We start from the raw sequence: 20,250 nt of genomic DNA, 5'->3' as shown, positions 1-20,250 counted from the left end.
AAGTAGAATGCTGGCTTCAGGAGTTGTGGGGAGGTAGGCAGGAACGTTGCTTTTCTGGACATTCGTTCTGAATTAGCGCCTGTGTACCCAGGGCTGGGTATAAACTGAGGAGTAAGACATTGTCCCTGCTCCTATGGAGCGTGGAGTGCATCAGAGGAGACAAATGTAGAAAAATTACATTTTAGTGGAATAAATGAAGACTGGCTACTCGGATCGGCGCTTAGCCTGGTGGGACGCCAGGCGCGGGAAGCGGAACCTAAGTGTCGAAGGTTCGGGTTTCCGGGGGTGGTTGGCCCTCACAAGCGGCGCACCGTTAAGATGGCGGCTGGGCTGCGGAAACGCGGCCGGTCCGGTTCCGTGGCCCAGGCAGCGGGACTCTGCAAGCAATGGCTGCAGCGCGCCTGGCAAGAGCGGCGCCTGCTGCTGCGGGAGCCGCGCTACACGCTGCTGGTGGCCGCCTGCCTCTGCCTGGCGGAGGTGGGCATCACCTTCTGGGTCATTCACAGGGTGGCATGTGAGTGCGCCGAGGGGGAGGGGAGGGGAGGGAGGGAGACCTGAACCCGCGACCCAAACTGGATCTCAGACCTGGAACTCCAAACCAGACTCTGTATCCACTCACTCATCAATTGCGAACCCATCCATATCCCTTATCTGAGCGCCAAGCCTGCTCTACAGAAAACCGTATCTTAATCTGCCCGCATGGCAGAGGTGGATACCCTAGAGATTGGCCTTCTGCACTGAACTTACAGCCTGCAAACCAGCTTAGAAGTCAGATTTGAGCCAAAATTGTTGTACTGCTGCTGCTGCTGCTTTTCTCTGTGGCTTTGGATACCTCAGGTCTCTTTCTGGGTCTCAGCTTTTTCCATGTGTTCAGTTCTGTGATCTTTGAACGTCCCTTCTCAATGATGGCATTTTGTGACCACTTGAGTCCATTAGGCATTATTGGCTACTCCTTTCCAGGCTGAAACTATACTCTAGGCTTAAGGCACTTGGCTTTTTTGCTAAAGACTCTTAATTCAACAAATATTTATTTAGTGCTTATTATATGCCTAGCATTATGCTGGTTACCAGAAAGAGGTACAGTGGTGAATAAGAGATGCATTTCTGCCGAGCGCGGTGGCTCACGCCTGTAATCCCAGCACTTTGGGAGGCCGAGGCGGGCGGATCACGAGGTCAGGAGATCGAGAACATCCTGGCTAAAACGGTGAAACCCCGTCTCTACTAAAAAAAAATACAAAAGAAATTAGCCGGGCGTGGTGGCGGGCACCTGTAGTCCCAGCTACTCGGGAGGCTGAGGCAGGAGAATGGCGTGAACCCGGGAGGCAGAGCTTGCAGTGAGCCGAGATCGCGCCACTGCACTCTAGCCTGGGCGACAGAGCGAGACTCCATCTCAAAAAAAAAAAAGGGGGGGGGATGCATTTCTAACTCGGGCCTGGACAGTAAGTTAGCAGGCAATTATAATGCATCATAATCATGGTAGTAGTAAGACAGGATGCCATAAAGGGCATAGGAAGTCACTTAAACCAAGTTGGAGGAGTCAGCAAAGGCTTCATAGAGCCACCCTCGGAAGGTAGGAACTAGCTACTTAAGGAAAGAAGAAAAAGGTGAGGGGATGGAGTGCTCTGGACAGAGGATCCTCTATTAAAAATCTCCAGCTAGGCCGGGCGCGGCGGCACACACCTGTAATCCCAGCACTTTGGTAGGCCTAGGCGGGTGGATCTCCTGAGGTCAGGAGTTTGAGACTAGCCTGGCCAACATGGTGAAACTCCATCTGTACTAAAAATACAAAAATTAGCCTGGCGTGGTGGCACATGCCTGTAATCCCAGCTACTCGGGAGGCTGAGACAGGAGAATTGCTTGAACCCGGGAGGTGGAGGTTGCAGTGAGCCGAGATTGCGCCACTGTACTCCAGCCTGGGTGACAGAGCAAGACTCAATGTAAAAAAGAAAAAAAAAAATCTTCAGTTAGACTGGGCACGGTGGCTCATGCCTGTAATCCCAGCACTTTGGGAGGCTGAGGTGGGTGGATCACTTGGGGCCAGGAGTTAAAGACCAGCCTGGCTGTGCACGGTGGCTTACACCTGTAATCCTAGCACTTTGGGAGCCTGAGGCGGGCGGATCACCTGAGGTCAGGAGTTCAAGACCAGCCTGGCCAACATGTTGACACCCTGTCTCTACTAAAATAGAAAAATTAGCTGGGCATGATAGCAAGTGCCTCTAATCCCAGCTACTTGGGAAGCTGAGACAGGAGAATCGCTTGAACCGGGGAGACGGTGGTTACAGTGAGCTGAGATCGCACCACTGCACTCTAGCCTGGGTGGCTGAGCAAGACCCTGTCTCAAAAGAAAAACAAACCCAGCCTGGCCAACATGGTGAAACCCCATCTCTACTAAAAATACAAAACTTAAAAATTAGCCAAGCATGGCGGCACACGCCTGTAGTCCCAGCTACTCAGGAGATTGAGGCAGGAGAATCACTTGAACCCGGGAGGCGGAGGTTGCAGTGAGCTGAGATCGTGCCACTGCACTCCAGTCTGGGTGACAGAGTGAGACTCTGTCTCAAAAAAAAAAAAAAAAAAGCCTGGTTCCTTTGAGGAACTGAAATAATTTTTTTAGAGCTAGAGTGTAGAAATCAAGTGAAGGGAGTAGTAAGAGATGGGAATGCAGAAATTGAGGCCAGATCATGAAGGAATTTGAAAGTTTTGTTAAGAAGATAGCATGATAATTAAGAACTTGGGACCCTGCAAGCTTCAATCCCAACTCCACCATCCTAGCTCAATTATCTTAAGCCAGTCACTTAACCTAATTAATTCTTAGGCTCCCCTTCTAAAAATGGGAATAATACAGAGTTTTCTTTATCTTAAGGGTCTTGGGGAATCATTGAGAGGTTTTAAGCAGAGGCCTGTTACGATTTGTATTTTAGGAAGAGCTCTTTGGTGTATGAGGTGGAAAATATATTGTAGTAGGGTGAAAGTAGAAGTCAGGAGCCTAGGCTAACACAGTGAAACCCTGTCTCTACTAAAAAATACAAAAAATTAGCCGGGCGAGATGGCGGGCGCCTGTAGTCCCAGCTACTCGGGAGGCTGAGGCAGGAGAATGGCGTGAACCCGGGGGGCAGAGCCTGCAGTGAGCCGAGATCGCGCCACTGCACTCCAGCCTGGGCGACAGCGAGACTCTGTCTCAAAAAAAAAAAAAAAAGAAGAAGTCAGGAGCCTAATTAGCAGGCTATTGTATAATCATTGGGGCTAGAGATTACTTTAGGCTCAAATTTGAGTATGTAGTAGCAGAGAAGGATGAGATAGAAATATTTACGGTGAGGAACAGGCAGAACTTGTTGACGAAGGGTTGCAAATGAGAGAGGAGGGAGTATCAAAGATGTTACTCAGGTTCGTGACCTGGTAGCTAAGAGGTCAGTGGTGCCATTTGCGGAACCCAGGAAAGGGAGTAGATTGGAGTGGGAAGAAAGATCACAAGTTCACTTATAGAAATGTTGAGTTTGAGATGCCCGGACTCACCCAGAGAATGTCAGATAAAGAGTTAGATTAAGAGGTAGTGAAGCCCTGGGAATTGGCTGAAGGTCTGTGTTTTGATGGTCTGGAGGCATGGGGAGGGTGGCAGACAAGTTCTAGACTCAGAAGTAACCAGATCATCTTGTCTTCTTCCAGACACAGAGATTGACTGGAAGGCCTACATGGCCCAGGTAGAAGGCGTCATCAATGGTACCTATGACTATACCCAACTGCGGGGTGACACCGGACCACTTGTGTGAGTGGGGACAGGAAGTTCAGGGAGGATGTGAGGGGCTGGTTAGGTACTAGTCTGTGTGATCTGACCCAGGCTTACATTTTCTCTCATCTTCCAGGTACCCAGCTGGTTTCGTGTACATCTTTATGGGGTTGTACTATGCCACCAGCCGAGGCACTGACATCCGCATGGCCCAGAACATCTTTGCTGTGCTCTACCTGGCTACCTTGCTGCTTGTCTTCTTGATCTATCACCAGACCTGCAAGGTGAGTGCAGACAGGGCCCCAGCCTGGGAGGGCTGGGTGGTGGGGATGGCTCAGGCTTGCTGAGCTGACCTTGTACCTTACTGTGTTCTCCCTTTAGGTACCTCCTTTCGTCTTTTTCTTCATGTGCTGCGCCTCTTACCGTGTCCACTCCATCTTTGTGCTGCGGCTCTTCAATGACCCAGTGGCTATGGTGCTGCTCTTCCTCAGTATCAACCTCCTGCTGGCCCAGCGCTGGGGCTGGGGCTGCTGCTTTTTCAGGTCAACACCTCTTCTTTCTGGCCCCCTCTCGTTTTCTGCATTTCCATCTCTTCCCAATTTCCTGCAGCAGAGGGAGTAAAGGAGTAGCCAAGACAGCATGGGTCACTCAGGGCTCCACAAAGGGAGTCCAGGATCTATAGAAAGTTTCTGCCCTGCCATCCCCCAACATACACACATGCCCTCTTTCCACCCTGTCTTCCTCCCAGACAGTATTCATTGTTGGAATTAGTCCTTCACATTCTAAATACTCAGTATATGCTCATTCGAATATAGTAGGCATAGAGACTATGTATCTGCCTCCTGCCTACTCCAGGCTCTTCCCTCCAATAGTTGGGAGTGTAGGTCCCATCCTGGAGTTTGCTGGCATGGCGGCAGGGGGAGGTTGCTGTGGTGATGGTGGGAGGTATGTCTTTGGGTGTTGTGTGCACGGCCCTGGAGCTGATCTCCACCCTTCCTCTCCCCTGCTCACCCCAGCCTGGCAGTCTCTGTGAAGATGAATGTGCTGCTCTTCGCCCCTGGGTTACTGTTTCTTCTCCTCACACAGTTTGGCTTCCGTGGGGCCCTCCCCAAGCTGGGCATCTGTGCTGGCCTTCAGGTACCCCCACCTCACCCTTCCTTTTTCTAATCAAGGAGAAGCCACTTGTCTTGATTGAGGGGCTCTATCCCTGAGACTCCCTCAAAGCCAAGAGACAGGGTTTTGGAGTTGATTCTGAGCTAGGAAGCCGCTATCTCTAGGCTGTAGTTTCCATAGCTGTAAAATAGGGTATTAAATTTGAGGGTCTCTGAGAGCCTTTTTATTTTTTTTTAATTTTAAGTTTTGAGATGGGCTTTTGCTGGGTTGCCCAGGCTGGTCTCAAACTCCTCGGCTCAAGCAATCCTCCTGCCTTGGCCTCCCAAAGTGCTAGGATTTCGGGCATGAGCCACCCTGCCTGGCTTCTGAGAACCTTCCTTGCTCTGCCCATTTATGACTTGGTGAATCCACACCTTAAAGCATTGTTGTGACCTGCCTCCTGAGCTTCTTTGGCTCCAGGCACTGGCCTGGGGTGGGGGTGGGGGCGTGGTTTTCCTGCTATTTATAGTGGGAATTGGGGAACCTCTGAGGCCTACATCCCAGTCCCACACCCCTCAATGAGTAGCATGAAGGCTGGTCATTGGGAACGAGCCTTGGCAGCTCTGCTGACATCACACCAATCCTCAGGTGGTGCTGGGGCTGCCCTTCCTGCTGGAGAACCCCATCGGCTACCTGTCCCGCTCCTTTGACCTTGGCCGCCAGTTTCTATTCCGCTGGACAGTGAACTGGCGTTTCCTCCCAGAGGCTCTCTTCCTGCATCGAGCCTTCCACCTGGCCCTGTTGACTGCCCACCTCACCCTGCTCCTGCTGTTTGCCCTCTGCAGGTGGCACAGGTGAGAAAAGGTGGTAGTGCTATGGGCAGAGTTGGGGGAAGGAGTGAAGGGCCTAAGCCTTAGGGGCTGCTTGGGGGAAGTGTCAGTTAAGCTCATGGGGTGGTTCTAGAGTTTGACTCACAAAAGGGGCTTGATAACTGTCTGAATGGCTTTTCCCCAGGACAGGGGAAAGTATCTTGTCGCTGCTGAGGGATCCCTCCAAAAGGAAGGTTCCACCCCAGCCCCTTACACCCAACCATATCCTTTAAATTGTGGGAAGGTAAGTCTTGCCCTCTCTAGGTGCTGACAGAGTCCTGGTCAGTTATCCCCTGACAGCTGGTGACCTGGGCGAGGAAAGGGGACCCCAATCATACAAGTCCTATTCTGCACCACTGTGCTGAGCACTTCACATATTGAAGTTTATTTGATTCTTAATTCTAAATACGAGCTACTCTTATGAGTACCTCTCCCTGGTACTATCATAAGAGATTTACATATGTTCTAATATTGAAAGCTCACAAGAGACCCCGAGACAGGGAGGTACACTTACATTTACTATTCTCATTTTACAGATGGAAAAATTAAGACTTCATGAGGTTAAGTAACTTACCAAGGTCACACAGCCAGTAAGTTAGGGGTTCAAACCCACAAGGCCTTATGGCCCTAGGTATTACTCTTTCCATATTCCATATTCGGTTGAGGAGCAGGTCCAGAGAGGTTAATAAACTTGCCCAAAGGCATGCATCAAGGAATGGCCGAGCCAGGGGGTTATGTGACCTAAAAACTATTGCCCCTCTGTTTTGGGATAGCCCCCCCCCCCACACACTCCTGCCCTTGGCCTTGACCACCACATACAGATCGTTTCTACCCTCTTCACCTCCAACTTCATTGGCATCTGCTTCAGCCGCTCCCTCCACTACCAGTTCTACGTGTGGTATTTCCACACACTGCCCTACCTCCTGTGGGCCACGCCTGCACGCTGGCTCACACACCTGCTCAGGTACCAGCCGGGACAAGCTGGGGGAGTGGGAAGGGATAGGGAGTTCCTGTTGGGGGCTTATGTCTAGGGCATGAGGAGCTGCAGGTCTGCAGGCCTTGAAACTGGATGAAACGTGGAACCTGTTTCTCATCTCCAGGTTGTTGGTGCTGGGGCTCATCGAGCTCTCCTGGAACACATACCCTTCCACATCCTGCAGCTCTGCTGCCCTGCACATATGCCATGCCGTCATCCTGCTGCAGCTCTGGCTGGGCCCGCAGCTTTTCCCCAAGAGCACCCAACACAGCAAGAAAGCCCACTGAAGTCCCTTTCCCTCCAGTCCACCCTCAGGACCTGGGGTGGGATGGACTCTGTGCCCTTCCAAATAAACCTTGCTAAGTCCACCTCTGTGCAACCTACATGGAGGTGGGGGCAGCCGATGCCTGGTCCAGGCTGTGAGGGACACGTATGGAACAGATAAAGAATCCACTCAAGCAGTCCTAAGAGGCACTTTATTGCATAGGATTTGGGGACTGTGGCTCTCTACCCTTCCACTGTGCTGCAGGGAGCTCAGAGGATGGAGGGGAGTGTGAGTGGGGTGGGAGGAGCGGGAGAGAGCACAGGCAGGCACTTTTTGTGGGGGCAAGAGGGCTCCAGGGAGGGAGTAAGAAGCAGTGGGGGACAGGCTGGCACCAGCCTACACTTTCCCAGCACCAAGAGGCCAGCCTTGGGCGGCAGTGATGAGTGTGTTGGGTGGGGCGCCGGCCCAAGCAGCAGCGGGCAGCCTTCACACGTTCGCTGGGCTGTAGCACAGCAGGTGTAGCTGCAGGTTTTGGTCCCAGTGGCGCAGTAGCAGGAAGAGCCCCCGGGCTGCCGCCTTGAGGGCGGCCAGGTCAAGGCCGTCAGGCAAGTGCTGGGCCCGCAGCCAGCAATCAGCCTTGGCCGCTGTCAGTTCCCACTCGCCGAAGGCAGCGGCGCATCGGTGCTCCAGCCAGGCGAGTGCCACGGCAGTGGCCCAGGTCCGGCCCCGCAGGTCGGTGCCGCCCAGCCCTTCCGCCCCCTCGGAGGCCTCGGTGTCTGAGCCCCGCCCACTGTCCACCTGGCCTGGCCCCTCGGAGCCCGAGCTGGGGGATGGGCTGCAGGAGGCCGTAGCACTGTCACCCTGGCCAACACCAGGGCCCAGAAGTGCCCAGGGCAATGAGGCCGAGGTGGGGCTGAGGCTGGCGCGGTGCACGGCAAAGGGCGAGGCGCGGCAGAGGCGTTCCTGCGAGATGCGCACAGCGGCACAGAAGGGCGCGTCCAGGCGGAAGGAGCCTGGTGCCTCCTGCAGCCGCACCTGAGGAGAGAGGAGGTGGGGGGAGAAGCGAGCTGAGACAGCGCCCGGCCCCGGCGGCGCCACCCTCCACCTCCCGAGTCCTCACCAAGGGCAGGTAGTCATGGTCGCTGCCTTCACTGATGTTGGCCTGGCCCGGGTCAGGGCTACAGAGTTTGTGACGGCGGCCCGTGCTGAGCCGACAGGGAGGACGGGGAGGTGAGCGGCGAGGACCTTCCGTGGGAGTGGCAGGGTCCCCCAAAGCACACTTGGAGTTGTCATTTTGGTCCGAGTCCCAGGCGCCTGCTGGAGAGCCTCTCTGAAGTCCTGCAGTGGGGATCATCAGTGCCAGGGGGCGGTCTCTAAGCCCAGGTGCCCCTACCCTTTCCCTACCTTTGGGTGTTACCTTTAGAGTAGACAACAGTGGGCAGAGGAGCTGCATCTAGATAGCTGTGAGAGGCAGGAGGGGTTCCTGGGGGCTCAGCGGGCTCTGCAGGAGCACAGGGGACAGGAGTCAGGTTTGTCCAGGAGAGTGGCCAGTGAGGTGAGAGCTGCACCTGAGAGGTCACCAGAAGAGGCCCCTACCTGAGCTGCACACCTGCAGGGCCCCAGGCAGGACCTCCCTAGTAGTAGCATCCACAGCTACAGGGCAAGTGAAGCAGGAGGGGGCAGAGCTGACCTTACTTGTCTGAAGGGCTCGAAGCCAGCACCTCCGGGCATGGCCTGTGGAACCAAGGAGCGGTCTGTGGAGGCCCCGCCACCCACACTCTACAGAGGACTCATAGAAAAAATTGCAGTATTCTCCCCAGCTTCTCCCTCTATCGACTTTAACAGAGTAGATTGCCTTGCTAGGCCCAGAACCAGCTCAGACTCCCCAACTTTGACAAGAAGTGATCAGGCTGAATCTTCAACCCATGGCAGAGCAAGGGCCCCCTGGCTGCCCAGAAATTCAGCACTCTGGACACCACCCAGAGGAAGCATTAACTGTCACATTTTCCTCCACCTATTTCTGCACTAATAAAACTTGGAAATGTTCTCGCTCTTCATGATCCAATGTGGTAGCCACATGTGACTACTGAGTACTTCAGCTGTGGCTAGTGCAACTGAGGAAATGAACTTTAAGTATTTTCCTAAATGACAAAGATTTGTTTTTATGTTGTGGGTGCTGTGAATCATTACAGGATCACATTGCCCTCTGTGCTGGCTGCTAGGAAGCTTGTCAGTTCTGGATCTGATCCTTGCAAGAGTATATAACCTCACAGCATGCACCTTTAATATAACCTCATTCTCAGTTTCCTTTTATTTTTACTTTTTCCCATTGTCCCGCTTAATTTTTTATCTTGTCTGTGATGAGCCTCAAATCCTTTGTTATCAAAGCGAGGTATAGAGAGTGATCAAACACACAGACCTCTACCTTTGCTGTTTTTAAGCCCATGCCTTTGGGCCCTGACTGGACCCATGAGCAACTCACCCCGGTCAGCTGTGGTCTCTGCCCCTCCTCGGAGGGCCAGCTGCTCATTGTCCCGGACTACAGAGGCTGCTGTCAATCGATGGAGTGCTTGGTCCCAAGCAGCTTCTCTTACAGGAGGTGAGGGAGGCTGTGAGCCATCTCCAGGTCCCCACAGTGTCTCCAGCCCAACACCCACCTCCCAGCACATAGGCTGCTCCCCACACAGGCCCCGGATCACCACATGGCAGCGTGGAGCCTGGGGAGGCACTGCCGGAGGGGCCGACTCCCCACTAGGAGGCACAGCCATGAATAAGAAGGGTGGTTCCATCAGCATGTCCCAGTCCATGGGGGCTGGGGAGAGCAGGTTTCCTGGGGAGGCAAGACAGCAGGTGCATGGGCAGAGTGGTCCTCTGGGCTTTACCTCCCCAAGGCCGCCTTGGTGTCAGGGAAACCAGCTCCCCATCCAACACTTACCTGAGTCATCCAGGCCTTGTCCCAATTGTTGGCCTGGCTCAGGACTTGGGCCATCTAGTATTGCACCCAGAGAGGGTTTCCGGGGTCGGCCGGGGACTTGGTTTGCCCGGCCTGGAGGGGATGAGAGGCTTCGGCCAGCCAGAGCAGCTCTATGCTGACGACCCAGCACCTCAGTACTCAAGGCCCCCACCTGCATGTGAGATATGGGGGCCACTGGTCAAGGAATGCAGAACCCCTGACCATCATACATGGATGCACAGCTGGCCCATGCCCCTTGTCTGAAACCCTGGGTGGCCGCTCACCAGCTTGAGGAGGAAGGCCAAGTTCCTTTTGGCCTACAATGACCTCTGGCCTTGGCCCCTTCCCAGCATCATCCCACTCCACTCCCTATTTCCCACTTGTGGTTGTTGCTTGTCTCTGTGTTTTCGTTTATGCCTTTTCCCTCTCTGCATGGCTAACTCGTGTTTATTCTTCCAGATATGGCTCTGACTTTCCTGACTCCCTCAGGCAGAATTAGTCACCCTGACTTTAAGCCCCATAATACATGGCCTTGTGCTCATCACTGGTTGTTACATGGTATTATCGTTGGGGATTTCCTCACCTTTCTCTCTAGCTAGACTTAATAGTAAACTCTACATAATGTCTGGCACACAGCAGGTGGTAAATAAATATTTGCTGGATACAAGGCGAATGAATGTGGGTTGGATCTCACCTTGAATGGAGCTGGTGTGGGTGCAGGCAGGGGACAGGAGCGGGAGCCTGCAGGTTCTCCCCAGGCCAGACTGCGGCAGCCCTGCTGAGAAGGGGGCTCCAGGGGAGCACTACCTTCAGGGGAGCCAGGGCCCTGGGAGCCTGGGGACTCACTGCTGCCTGTGGAGCCTGGGCCTGGCTCGGGGCTGGCAGAGCAGTGGGTGAGCACATACTGCTCCCGAATGTACGAGGACTGGAAGATGCGGCGCCATATGGCTGTGTCAGAGGGGTTGGGTCCAGGATCCGTGACTGGGTCTGTCAGAGCATCAGTACCTGCTGGGAGGCAGTAGAATGGACCCCAGCCCTGACCCCTCCCAGTGCCCACTCCAGTACAGCCACACACATACACCTGGGCACTCACTCCGCTCCGAGTCCCTGGCAGCCCATGGGCTGGACAGTTCTGCTGATACAGTGCCTGTTCCCAGTGGCTCTGAGGTGCCAGTGGGCTCAGTGCCAGGGCTGGCAGCAGATCGGGCCTCTTCTGGGGATGGAAACACGGACCCACCCAAGCTCTGCCAGCCAGGCTCTTGGCCCTAGATAGAATATTATTGGGAAAAAAATTAACTGCAGTTATGTGCTACCTCTTTCCAAACATTTTTAGATGGCTCACAGCAAGAGGCAACAAAACCAATAAACCCGAAACAAAAGACAAGTACTAAAGAAGGAGGAAGCAAACATGGTCGCCGTAAGGGTTAATAGAGCTGCTGGGAAGCTGAGCTTTAAGTTTGGCCCTGAGCTCCCTGGCAGCCAGGCAAAAAAAAAAAAAGTCTGTTATACAGCTCTCATGATCAAAAGGGAGGAAGCATGCATAGTTCTTCTAAAGAGATAAGGCTTTTCATTAAAGAATAACTACCATGTCCCCAGCTCCTACTGTGTCAAGTGTTCTGCCAAGAGTACTCACTTTATGACCCCGATGACAACCACCTGTGAAAAACATCATCTCCATATGAGGAAATGGGTCAGTGAGGTGAAGTGACTTGCTCAAATCAAATGGCTGGTAAGTGACAGAGCTGGGATTAGAGATTGTGCCTAGATTATGCTCGTCCATCACTGCGCATCGCAGAAAATATGTTGGCTGGTGCTTTCTATAGGGAACTATGTGAAGCCATGAGCAAGCCTTGACAGAAACCTCATAGCAAATGCGGGTGCTGTTTTCTGTGGCTGTGTGCTTTAGTGACCGTGGGTAAAAACTCAGGGGCAACACTTTGCAGACAACTCAGTGGAAGACTCCATGAAGGGGGCAGTGTGTGGTCACCTTGGGGGGCCCAGTGTGATCTCTGTGGAGCCCTGGGGGATAGTAGAGGAGCTTGGTAGAGAGAAGCACAGAGAATGGAGAAAGGGTTTGGAAGAGATGCGGGGACTTCAGCCATCCCAGGCCCCCCTGCCTCACCCTAGCCCCCCTACCACACCCCAGCCCAGGCCTACCCCTGGTGGGCGGGGCCGGAAGCCATCCACCCTGAAGAGTGAGCAGTAACCGAGCAGCTGGTCCCCAGGGTAGAGTGCTGGGATCTCCCGGGGGGTCAGCAGTGCCTCCACGGTGTCGGGCACAAACCAGTCCACAGAGATGTCACTCAAAGCAGGCTCCAGTGCCTTCCGCAGAGCCTGCACCAGCTGTGGGGAGTGGCCACAGGGAAGACATGGGAGGGAAAGAGGTGTCATACGGCCAGACAGAGCAGGAAGGCTGCCCTTCCCCTGATGCCATCTGCCTAGCCCCTGAGCTGATGGGGCACAGGGCCAGGCTGGGGTCAGGAGAAGGAATGAGCATAGGAGCAAGCAGGGGGCTGAGTGCTCAGCCCTCAGGATTTGGTCTGTCTCCTGGCCTGAGCTTTGCCACATGGATGGGGCAAGACTGTGAGGATGAGGCTCCCTTCCAGGACTAAATGAGATTCAGAGGGTGGTCAGAGACAGTGTCCCGACACCTTTGGCCTTCACAGCACCAACAGCTCTTCCCCTGGTTGGAGTGGGGAGAAGGCCTGGTAAGGGCGCCAGGAGCCCCCATGGCCTGCCTGAGTTCTGTTTCAGACTTGATGTGTAACTTGGGAGAAAAACTTCCAGGTGTAGGGAACAGGGCCCAGGCTCAAGCTCACCATGGGCTGCAGCCTCTGCCCAGGCCTCAGGAAGTAGGCCTGGCCTCTGCTGAGGGCAGATAAACCCTGGAGCAGCTGGTGGCAGGTGGGCCCCAGCCCAAAGGAGAAGCATCTGATGAAGGAAAGGAAGCAGCTGTGATCATCAGGAGCCCCTTGTGGGGGCTCAATCTTAGGCATCTGGCTCTGCCCATCCCATACCTTGCTGTCCCCCTGTGCCACCTCATGAGCTCCAGGGTTCGGTGGGTAGTGGCGGCCATGGGTGAGGCAGCAGTGAGCAGGAACAGCTGCCGAGGGTAGGCCCTGTGCTGGGGCTGCCCCATGGCCCAGTCCAGAGCAGCCAGCACGTCTGGGGGCCCACTCGGAACCTGCAGGGTCTCAATGCTTTCGCAGATCAGCTGCACAGCATCCTGGAGCGAGAAGGCACAGGCTGGGATGCACTGGGCTGAAACCTCTCTGTAAGGCCCCCAAATCCCTGGACCACACTCACATCACTGCAAGGCCGGCTCTCTGGGAAGAGTGGCTGCACCAATGTCCCGAACACGGCCAGGTTGATAAGCGTCTGGGGCGGGAGGGACTTCACAGCCAAAACAATGGCATCCTGTGGAGGGCCAGGGAGGGTGGTGTGAGGCCGGCCCCATGGGCCCTGATAGAGAGCAAGGGAAGCCAGATCACTGCCTTATCCAGGCTGTGATTCAAGTGAGAGGCTGTGGTAACCTGGGAGAGGCCCTGGGTGTGAGGGAAAGACTGTGCCAGTGAGCCCCCAAGTGTGTGTGAGAGACTGTGTGGGACTCCGGAGGTATACGTGACTGGGTGGGACTCCGGAGGTATACGTGACTGGGTGGGACTCCGGAGGTATACGTGACTGGGTGGGACTCTGGACGTATACATGAAACTTGAGTCTCCCTGTGATTGGAGTGACTCCCTGTGACTGAGTGCGAGTCTATGTGTGAGAGGCTCTTGGAATCCTGGAGAGACATGTGTGTGCGTGAATATGAGCAAGAGAGCATGACAGTGTGTGTTTGGCGATTGGAGCAGGGCTGCTGTCTAAGGGAATCCCTTGAGGAGTTGCCATCTGCTTCCTCTTTGGAAGATGGTGTTTGAAGCAACAAGGTAACTCCTGGCTTCAAGAGGCTGCCCCCAGCCCACCTCAGACCCACTGCCCCACCCAACCCCCCAGGCCTGCCCACACCACACCCCCACGGGCCTTGTGTGCCATGCTGCTGCCATCCAAAAGGAAGAGTAGCTCCCGTGTAGCTGTCCCCAGGTGTCCGGGCTTGGAGCTCAGGTCCGGGCAGAAGCTCAGCACCAGCACGGGGTTCAGCAGTATGTCCTTGTGGAAGCGTCGCTGCAGGAACCACACCTGAGCAGGGGAGTCCCAAGTCAGCCTGGGCAAGGCTTAGTGCTACTTTGTTGAGGGTGGGCAGTGGGACTGGCTCTGGGGCCTTTTTCTATCTGATTCACCCAGAGGGGACATCTTTTTGTAGTAATTCGAATAAAGGCAGGGGCAACGGCAGGTGGCTGTCTTCTGTTTATATCAGACCTAGCCTCCATCCTCTGAGACACACCCCAGAGAGATTCACATCGGCCCTCCAATGACAATACTCATCTGTCCTCTGTGATGGTTGGTGGCAGCTGTGGAAAGATCTTGCTGAGAAAAGAGGCCTCCCCACTCCCATCCCAATGCAAGCCTGCTTGCCTGCTCCTTGTGCACAAATGCAGCCAAGGCCGGGGGCCAGGCCAGGCTCCTATGGCGGTACCTGCCGGTCCCCATCACTGTCCCTTCGCTGTAGCCTCTGGAAATCTCGGCGGGCCCTTACCCGGGCCTCATATTCTGCTGAGCTCAGGCTGCCGCCCTCCAGCATCAGGTGTGGCTGATGGGGCTCTGAGAGGAGAGGACAGAATTCTGTCAAGGAAGTCCCTGCCTCTGGACCCCAAGTGCCCAGTTTCACTGTCCAGGAGGAGCCTGCAGGTCCAGCCTTCCTGCACCACAGGCTCTGCCCTCACAGATGACTCAGTCCATCTGGCTGGGGCCCAGAAACCTGCACTTAAGAAATGCTTCCCCCATTCATACAGAAGCAGGTCAGAGCCGGCCCACGGTGTGTCCCAGTCTCTCACCACTGGGGTGCAGCAGGATCTCCAAGGCCCGGTCACAGTGGTGGCCCTCTGCCAGTGTGACACAGATGGTGGCTGCAGAGCTGGCATGAGGGGGGGCATCTGCCCGCAGAGCATGAGAGGGGCTCTCCAGGCCTGAGGGACACAGAGACAGGAAGGGGAGATGCAGCCATCACACCTTCCCAGGGACAGCAACTGTTGGCAGGGGTCATGGCTGATTCAGTCAGCTCTCAGAGTCTGATCTATAGGGGGTCAGATGGAAGAGGAAGGATGTGCCTGCTTTCCTGGAGTGGGAAGTAGATTCCAGCGGGGTTTCTGGCTGGTCGAAGAGTCATGCATCAGCCAGGTGCTGATTTAGCATCCACCCCCAACCTTCTGCCTAAGGAAAACCTACTTCATCACAGGTACTGGTCCCATTGTAAGTATCTCTCTTCCCACTGGTGGGTGGGATGAGATATAAATAAATTACCTTGATAAAATTAGGGGTGTGTGTGTTGGGTAGAGGTGACCAGGGGATGCTCCCACCGCTAACCCGGATGTTCCAGAGGCTTGGGTCCCTGTCTTTTTGTCCTGTGTCCCTCCTATGCCCGAGCCTTATTTCCCTTCCAGTCACTACACTGGAAGGAGTGGGCATCTGAAAAGAGGGCAGGCCAGCCAGATGCACCCACCTGCAAGCAGGCATGGCCCAGTCACCAGCATCTCGAAGGAGAAGGTATATGGGGCAGGGCAGCGGGCAGGGCCTGAGAACACGTCCCGAGGGGCAGCCGGCTCCTCCCAGGCCAGCCCTTCCTCCTGAGGGCTGCCCACCCCGAAGCAGCTGGTGGGGCTGGAAGGGAGCATGAGGAGGGTCACTGGGCCACTGTGAAGGCCCCTAACCCCTCCGGCTGACTGGCCCCAGCCCTTCCTCACCCTTCCTCTGGGTACCCTGTCAGTGCCCCCTCACCCGCACTAGACCCAGAGAAGCCGAGGGAGGGACGAAGAGAATCACCATAGGCCCAACCTGTCGTCACAGAGCCCCGGAGGCCTAGGGGGCCCCGGCGGGCCTGGCGGGGCCAGCGGGGTGAGCACAGTGGGCAGGGCCACATGCAGCACCCCGTCAGGCCTTGAGGGCAGCTCCCGGCTGCTGTGCAGGGTCACCGTCATGGTGCCAGCCGCGGCGATAAGGCCTGTGGGCAGCACCAACGTGGACCGGGCCTGGGCCAGATCCAAGACAAGATGACCTACGATGGGTGAGAAATGGAGTCAGAGCACGCTGGAAGCAGAGGAGAGGGAGGAAGCTAGAGGTGGGAGCAGGCATTGGGTCAGGGAGCCTGGGCAAGGGGGACTTTGCGTGTTGGCACTAGGCTAATGCATTGGTGACGCAGGATGGAGGCATGAGATGAATGATGGCAGGAGAGGCAGACTAACTGTGAACAGATCTGGCTGTCATCAGGCAAGAGCGCAGTGACATCCTTGCTAATGGAAGGCTGAGGAGAAGAGGCCACGTCCACTCTCAAGGCCCTGGGAATCCCCACACCCTACGCCCCTCTCCCCCTGCCTGCCTCTTTCCATTCAACCCTTGGCCACTATCCCTTGTGGATAGACATCTCCCTGTGGCCTGGGACCCCACTCTGCTCATAAATTTCCTGCTCCTGAACCATCAGGAGCTCCCCCATTGCCCACCAAGGTGGCTCCAGAATTCTCTACTCCTCCCGGGCAGGAGGAATAGAGAAGCAGGAAGCAGGCTAGACGACATAAAGCTTCATTTGCACACTGCACACACTGTTTTATTTAGCTCCTAGGTTTGTCTGGGGACTGGTGGGGCTGCTAAAGGAATAATGACCAGCCATGTACAGTGGCAGCTGTGTACACCACCGACGTGGTCTGGCCCCAGCCCACCTTCACAGCCCTACCGTACCTCACTTCCTCACAATGACCAATTGTTCATCCTTTCGATAAATACTTGCTGAATAACTGAAGGGAAGAAAAAGATGGAAGGAGAGAAAGAAAGGGGCTTCCATCCCAGCCAACTGACACAGTGGAGACAGCACAGCATCAAGTTTTACATATCAGCTCTGTGACCTCTAATTGAGTCCTTTGGCAGCTCTCTTGTTCTGAGGAGCCTGTTTCCTCATCCATAAAGTGGAGATCATAGTAACTCTGTGATTGTGGTGAGGAACAAATGAGGCAATGTATGCAATGCACCCAACATATAAGTCAGTGACCCCTGCTATGACTTTCATCCCCCATAACAGGAGGAAGGGGGATTATCCCCCTTCCATCCCCCATAACAGGAAGAAGCCTGCATTACCCACTACTTGGGATTCAAATGAGGTGATACTAGCGATTGTAAACTGTAAATCACTGTAAACACGAGGCATTTTATTGTCATTACCCACTATAACCTACTTATAAGCATTTGCTTATACTGTTGCCCCTACCTTCCACTTAACTGAGTCCTACCCTTTCTTGCAGTCAAATGCTGGCTCTACCTCCTTCTGGAACATTCCTGGGGCCTCAGCCCAGAGCTCACTCTAGCCTCTAACCATAAGCCTCTAACCTGCTGGGCTTATGCCAGCTCTCAACACCACTGGCTTCTGTTCGTCTTCTTCTTACCTGGATTGTAAATCCCCTGGGCAGGAATCAAAGGCATGTATGAATGAATCAATGAAAGAACCAGGTGCAAGCACAGCACGCAGCACAGGGCTGGGCTTCTGTCCCTTCCCCAGGCACTTGCTGGACCTCATAGTGCCAGGTTCTGTGTGAGGTGCTGGGATTTGGAGATGCTCCAGCGGGGAGACAGACAGGCAGATCTGTGACAATGACTCCCCCTGTAAGTGCCATAACGAGGGGGCATAAAAGGCTGGGGAGCCGGGAAACAGTGCAGCTATTTGTGGGGGAGTCAGGGAGGGTTTCCCTAGGAGTGACGTTTAGTGGATCTTAAAGGACAAGTATGAATTTGCTCAATAGAAGATGGGAAGACAGAGCAGAGAGGTGGGAAGGGACCTGTCAGTCAGTGTGGCCAGTGGCAATGGTACCTGGTGTGTGGGGTCGCGGGGAGAGGGATGGAATGGGGTGAGAGCGAGGGCCTTGGCTGCTAGGCACAGGAGTCTACACTTGATTCACTGGCCCACGCGGGGCCGGGCTGACGTGTGCAGCCTAAAAAAGTAAGGGGCCGGAGGGGACCACCTGGGGAGAAGGCTGCCTTTGCAGCCCCTTACACAGGTCTCCTGGGCTGTAAGGGCTGCTGGCGCCCCCGCAAGCCCTGTGCTGCCTGCTGTGTCTGTCTCCTAGGCTGTGAACCTCCGGGCCATGTTCTCCCAGCACCTGGCGCAGGTCAGGTGCCCAGCCCACGACTGTTGAATACCAGGATGAGCCAATGAATGCACAAGGCAGTGCCCGGAGGAAGGCGGGGGACGGGCGGAGGCCGAGCGGGTGCGGGAGCCTGAGCTGCGCCCGGCCTTCAGGAGCGCGGGTGCGGGCGCGCTGGACTCACCCTGCGCGCAGCGGCGGGGCGTCGGGGTCCCCAACCCGGGGCCCAGAGCGCGGCAGCAGGCGGCCTGCGAGCGGCGCCGGCTCTGCAGCTGGAAGGAGACGCGCCGTCCGGCGGCCTCGGCCTCGAAGCCGGACACCACCTCGGCCTCGGCCAGAGGGTACACGAACACGCCTGGGGAGGGCGGCGGGAGGCGGCGTCGGACCCTGCCCGGCTCACCCCCCGCCCCGCCCCGCCCGCGCCCCACCCGGGCCTCACCGTCCACCGGCTGCGGCTGCGGGTTGCGGTAGGTAAGCCGGGCCCGCACGCTGAGGCAGGGGCCGTTGGCGCAGGCCCGGACCCAGGAGTCCGTGAGCGGCAGCGGCGTCCAGCTGGAGGGGCAGTACAGGCCGGGCATGGCGCCCGGAGGCCGGCCCTGCGGGAACCGGCCGGGGAAGCTGGGTGCAGGGTGACGGGGCGCCCACCCCGCGCTCCAGAGGCCAGCGCGAGAGTCTCACTCCAGCACCCGGACGGGGCCTGCCGGGGCGCGAGGCCAAGCGGGAGCTCCTGAGGGTGACAGGTGGCGGGGGAGATAAGGGGGCGGCAGGCGTGGTGGCGAGGAGGGCATCCTCACGCGTTACCTGGGCAGCCGGACCGCGGAGGGTTAATGATTAACGCGCCCTTCGGCGCCCAGCAGTCCCGCCGCGGCTCCCCCGGGGCTGGGGGCGGTCACAGCTGTTCCACCGCCCACTCCCAACCTCGCAGCCACCCCCGTACCTGTCGGCCCCCCGGGGCTCCCCGCGGCCGCCAGCTGTCGGAAGCGGCGCGGATGGAGATGGAAGATGCTTTGGGAAGGCGGAGGTTTAAAGGGCCCGAATCCCCCCGGAGGCCCCTGGTCCGGCGAGGAATCGCGGGGGCAGAGTGGAGGGGGCGCCGAAAGGGCCTCGGTCTTTCTCTCCCTGGTGCCTCATCCGACGCGGGTGCTGGCCAGAGTGGAGGGGTTAAGGGTGGGAAGAACGAGCTGGGAAAGCGAAAAGAGGGGGTCTTTGGGAGGCAAGCCCGGGAGAGGTGTCGGGCCAGAGAGAGTCCGTGGGAGCCGCCAGGGCACCGCTCCCCACCCCGGCAGAGCTGATGTGGGAAGAGGGGGCACCTGCAGTCGCCGCGGCCCGCGCAAGGGATGCCGCGGGCTGGCTCTGGGGATCGCCCCCCTCCCTGTGGCAGTCTCAGCCTCACCGTCGCGTCCTCCGCGGAGTTCTAGGTGCCCACGGGATCCGTGTGGGTGGTGCCGCCTCTGCGCCCCAGGTGGCCCTCGGTACCGGCACCTGCCGGCCGCCAGCTCGCGACTGTGGCTGCAGCGGCTCTGAGTTCCCGCAGGGGCGCGGGCCCTGCTGGCGGTGGTCCCGCCCCCGTTCCGAGAGGCCGCCCCTCCAGCCTGCCGTGGCCCCGCCTGCTGCTGCTGCGGCGGGGCTGGCGCTCCCCCCTCCTTCGGGCGCGGTACCGCCTCCGCGCCAGCCGCGGCAGCCCGAGCCAGACTGGGCACTGCAGTGCAGGGACCGCGTCCCCGCCGCCGCACGGATCCCCGTCACTGCAGGACCGAGGCCTCAGAGACCCCACCCTTTCCATTCTTCAGGAATCAGGGGTCCTGCAAGTGCCACCGACACTGCCGCAACCCCAGCTATCCCATTACCACGACGGCATCCCATTCCCCAGCCCACCCCACCCCCTGCCCTGGGTGGCTGCCCATCGCTGCAGAGACCCTCCCTCCTGACTGCAGCGAACCCCAGCCCCCATCACCGTCACCGCAGGACTCTTCCCCTAAGAAGCTGACCCCTTTCCTTTGCAAAGTGCTCTTCATCACCGCAGAAAACCTCCCCCCATCCCTGCAGGTACTTTAGTTCATGCAGCCACTTCAGTGACCACTCACTCCAAGCAGGGATTCCTCGTCACTGCAGTGACCTCCTCCCACCCCCAAGCAGCCGGCCTTGGCAT

At 56.7% G+C, this 20,250-nt stretch overlaps 2 protein-coding genes across 10 annotated transcripts; one reads left to right on the top strand and one right to left on the bottom strand.

Annotated features, from left to right (window-relative positions):
* The first annotated feature begins 268 nt into the window (after positions 1-268).
* ALG3 (ALG3 alpha-1,3- mannosyltransferase) lies at positions 269-7,124 on the top strand. 2 transcript variants are annotated; one of them, XM_003256565.2, is made up of 9 exons: positions 269-514; positions 3,664-3,763; positions 3,861-4,008; positions 4,106-4,266; positions 4,741-4,861; positions 5,465-5,670; positions 5,831-5,907; positions 6,505-6,649; positions 6,786-7,124. In XM_003256565.2, the coding sequence occupies exons 1-9, from the start codon at positions 319-321 to the stop codon at positions 6,946-6,948; spliced, it is 1,317 nt and encodes a 438-aa protein (XP_003256613.1). In that variant the 5' UTR covers positions 269-318; the 3' UTR covers positions 6,949-7,124. The 2 variants fall into 2 exon arrangements, with proteins under 2 accessions (XP_003256613.1, XP_012365996.1); XM_012510542.1 differs by having other exon boundaries at positions 288-477.
* On the bottom strand, positions 7,123-19,580 carry VWA5B2 (von Willebrand factor A domain containing 5B2). Of its 8 annotated transcripts, none has more exons than XM_030822894.1 (20): positions 19,495-19,580; positions 18,541-18,828; positions 18,286-18,456; positions 15,799-16,030; positions 15,479-15,636; positions 14,814-14,945; positions 14,456-14,580; positions 13,903-14,058; positions 13,186-13,296; positions 12,897-13,105; positions 12,699-12,810; positions 12,037-12,222; positions 10,973-11,144; positions 10,574-10,887; positions 9,862-10,051; positions 9,409-9,756; positions 8,523-8,660; positions 8,344-8,427; positions 8,047-8,264; positions 7,123-7,961 (listed from the first exon to the last, which is right to left on the bottom strand). In XM_030822894.1, the coding sequence occupies exons 2-20, from the start codon at positions 18,677-18,679 to the stop codon at positions 7,413-7,415; spliced, it is 3,744 nt and encodes a 1,247-aa protein (XP_030678754.1). In that variant the 5' UTR covers positions 18,680-18,828; positions 19,495-19,580; the 3' UTR covers positions 7,123-7,412. The 8 variants fall into 8 exon arrangements, with proteins under 8 accessions (XP_030678754.1, XP_030678753.1, XP_030678752.1 ...); XM_030822893.1 differs by lacking the exon at positions 19,495-19,580 and adding an exon at positions 19,039-19,131; XM_030822892.1 differs by lacking the exon at positions 19,495-19,580 and having other exon boundaries at positions 18,541-18,939.
* Between the last annotated feature and the right edge of the window lie 670 nt (positions 19,581-20,250).

The sequence above is a fragment of the Nomascus leucogenys genome, chromosome 11 (assembly GCF_006542625.1).
Source record: "Nomascus leucogenys isolate Asia chromosome 11, Asia_NLE_v1, whole genome shotgun sequence".
In the NCBI taxonomy this organism is placed as follows: Eukaryota; Metazoa; Chordata; class Mammalia; order Primates; family Hylobatidae; genus Nomascus; species Nomascus leucogenys.
Note: the sequence above shows the minus strand (reverse complement) of the source record. Positions and strands in the feature narration are given on the sequence as shown.

Bases quoted from the DNA above. Each gene is read 5' to 3' on its own strand.
- VWA5B2 (XM_030822894.1), bottom strand. From the start codon at position 18,679: ATGCCCGGCCTGTACTGCCCCTCCAGCTGGACGCCGCTGCCGCTCACG. The intron at 14,581-14,813 runs GTGAGAGACTGG...CTCTCCTCTCAG, and splicing joins GATCCTGCTGCACCCCAGTG to AGCCCCATCAGCCACACCTG. The intron at 10,888-10,972 runs GTGAGTGCCCAG...ACTGCCTCCCAG, and splicing joins TGCCAGGGACTCGGAGCGGA to CAGGTACTGATGCTCTGACA.
- ALG3 (XM_003256565.2), top strand. From the start codon at position 319: ATGGCGGCTGGGCTGCGGAAACGCGGCCGGTCCGGTTCCGTGGCCCAG. The intron at 515-3,663 runs GTGAGTGCGCCG...GTCTTCTTCCAG, and splicing joins GGTCATTCACAGGGTGGCAT to ACACAGAGATTGACTGGAAG. The intron at 4,009-4,105 runs GTGAGTGCAGAC...TTCTCCCTTTAG, and splicing joins TCTATCACCAGACCTGCAAG to GTACCTCCTTTCGTCTTTTT.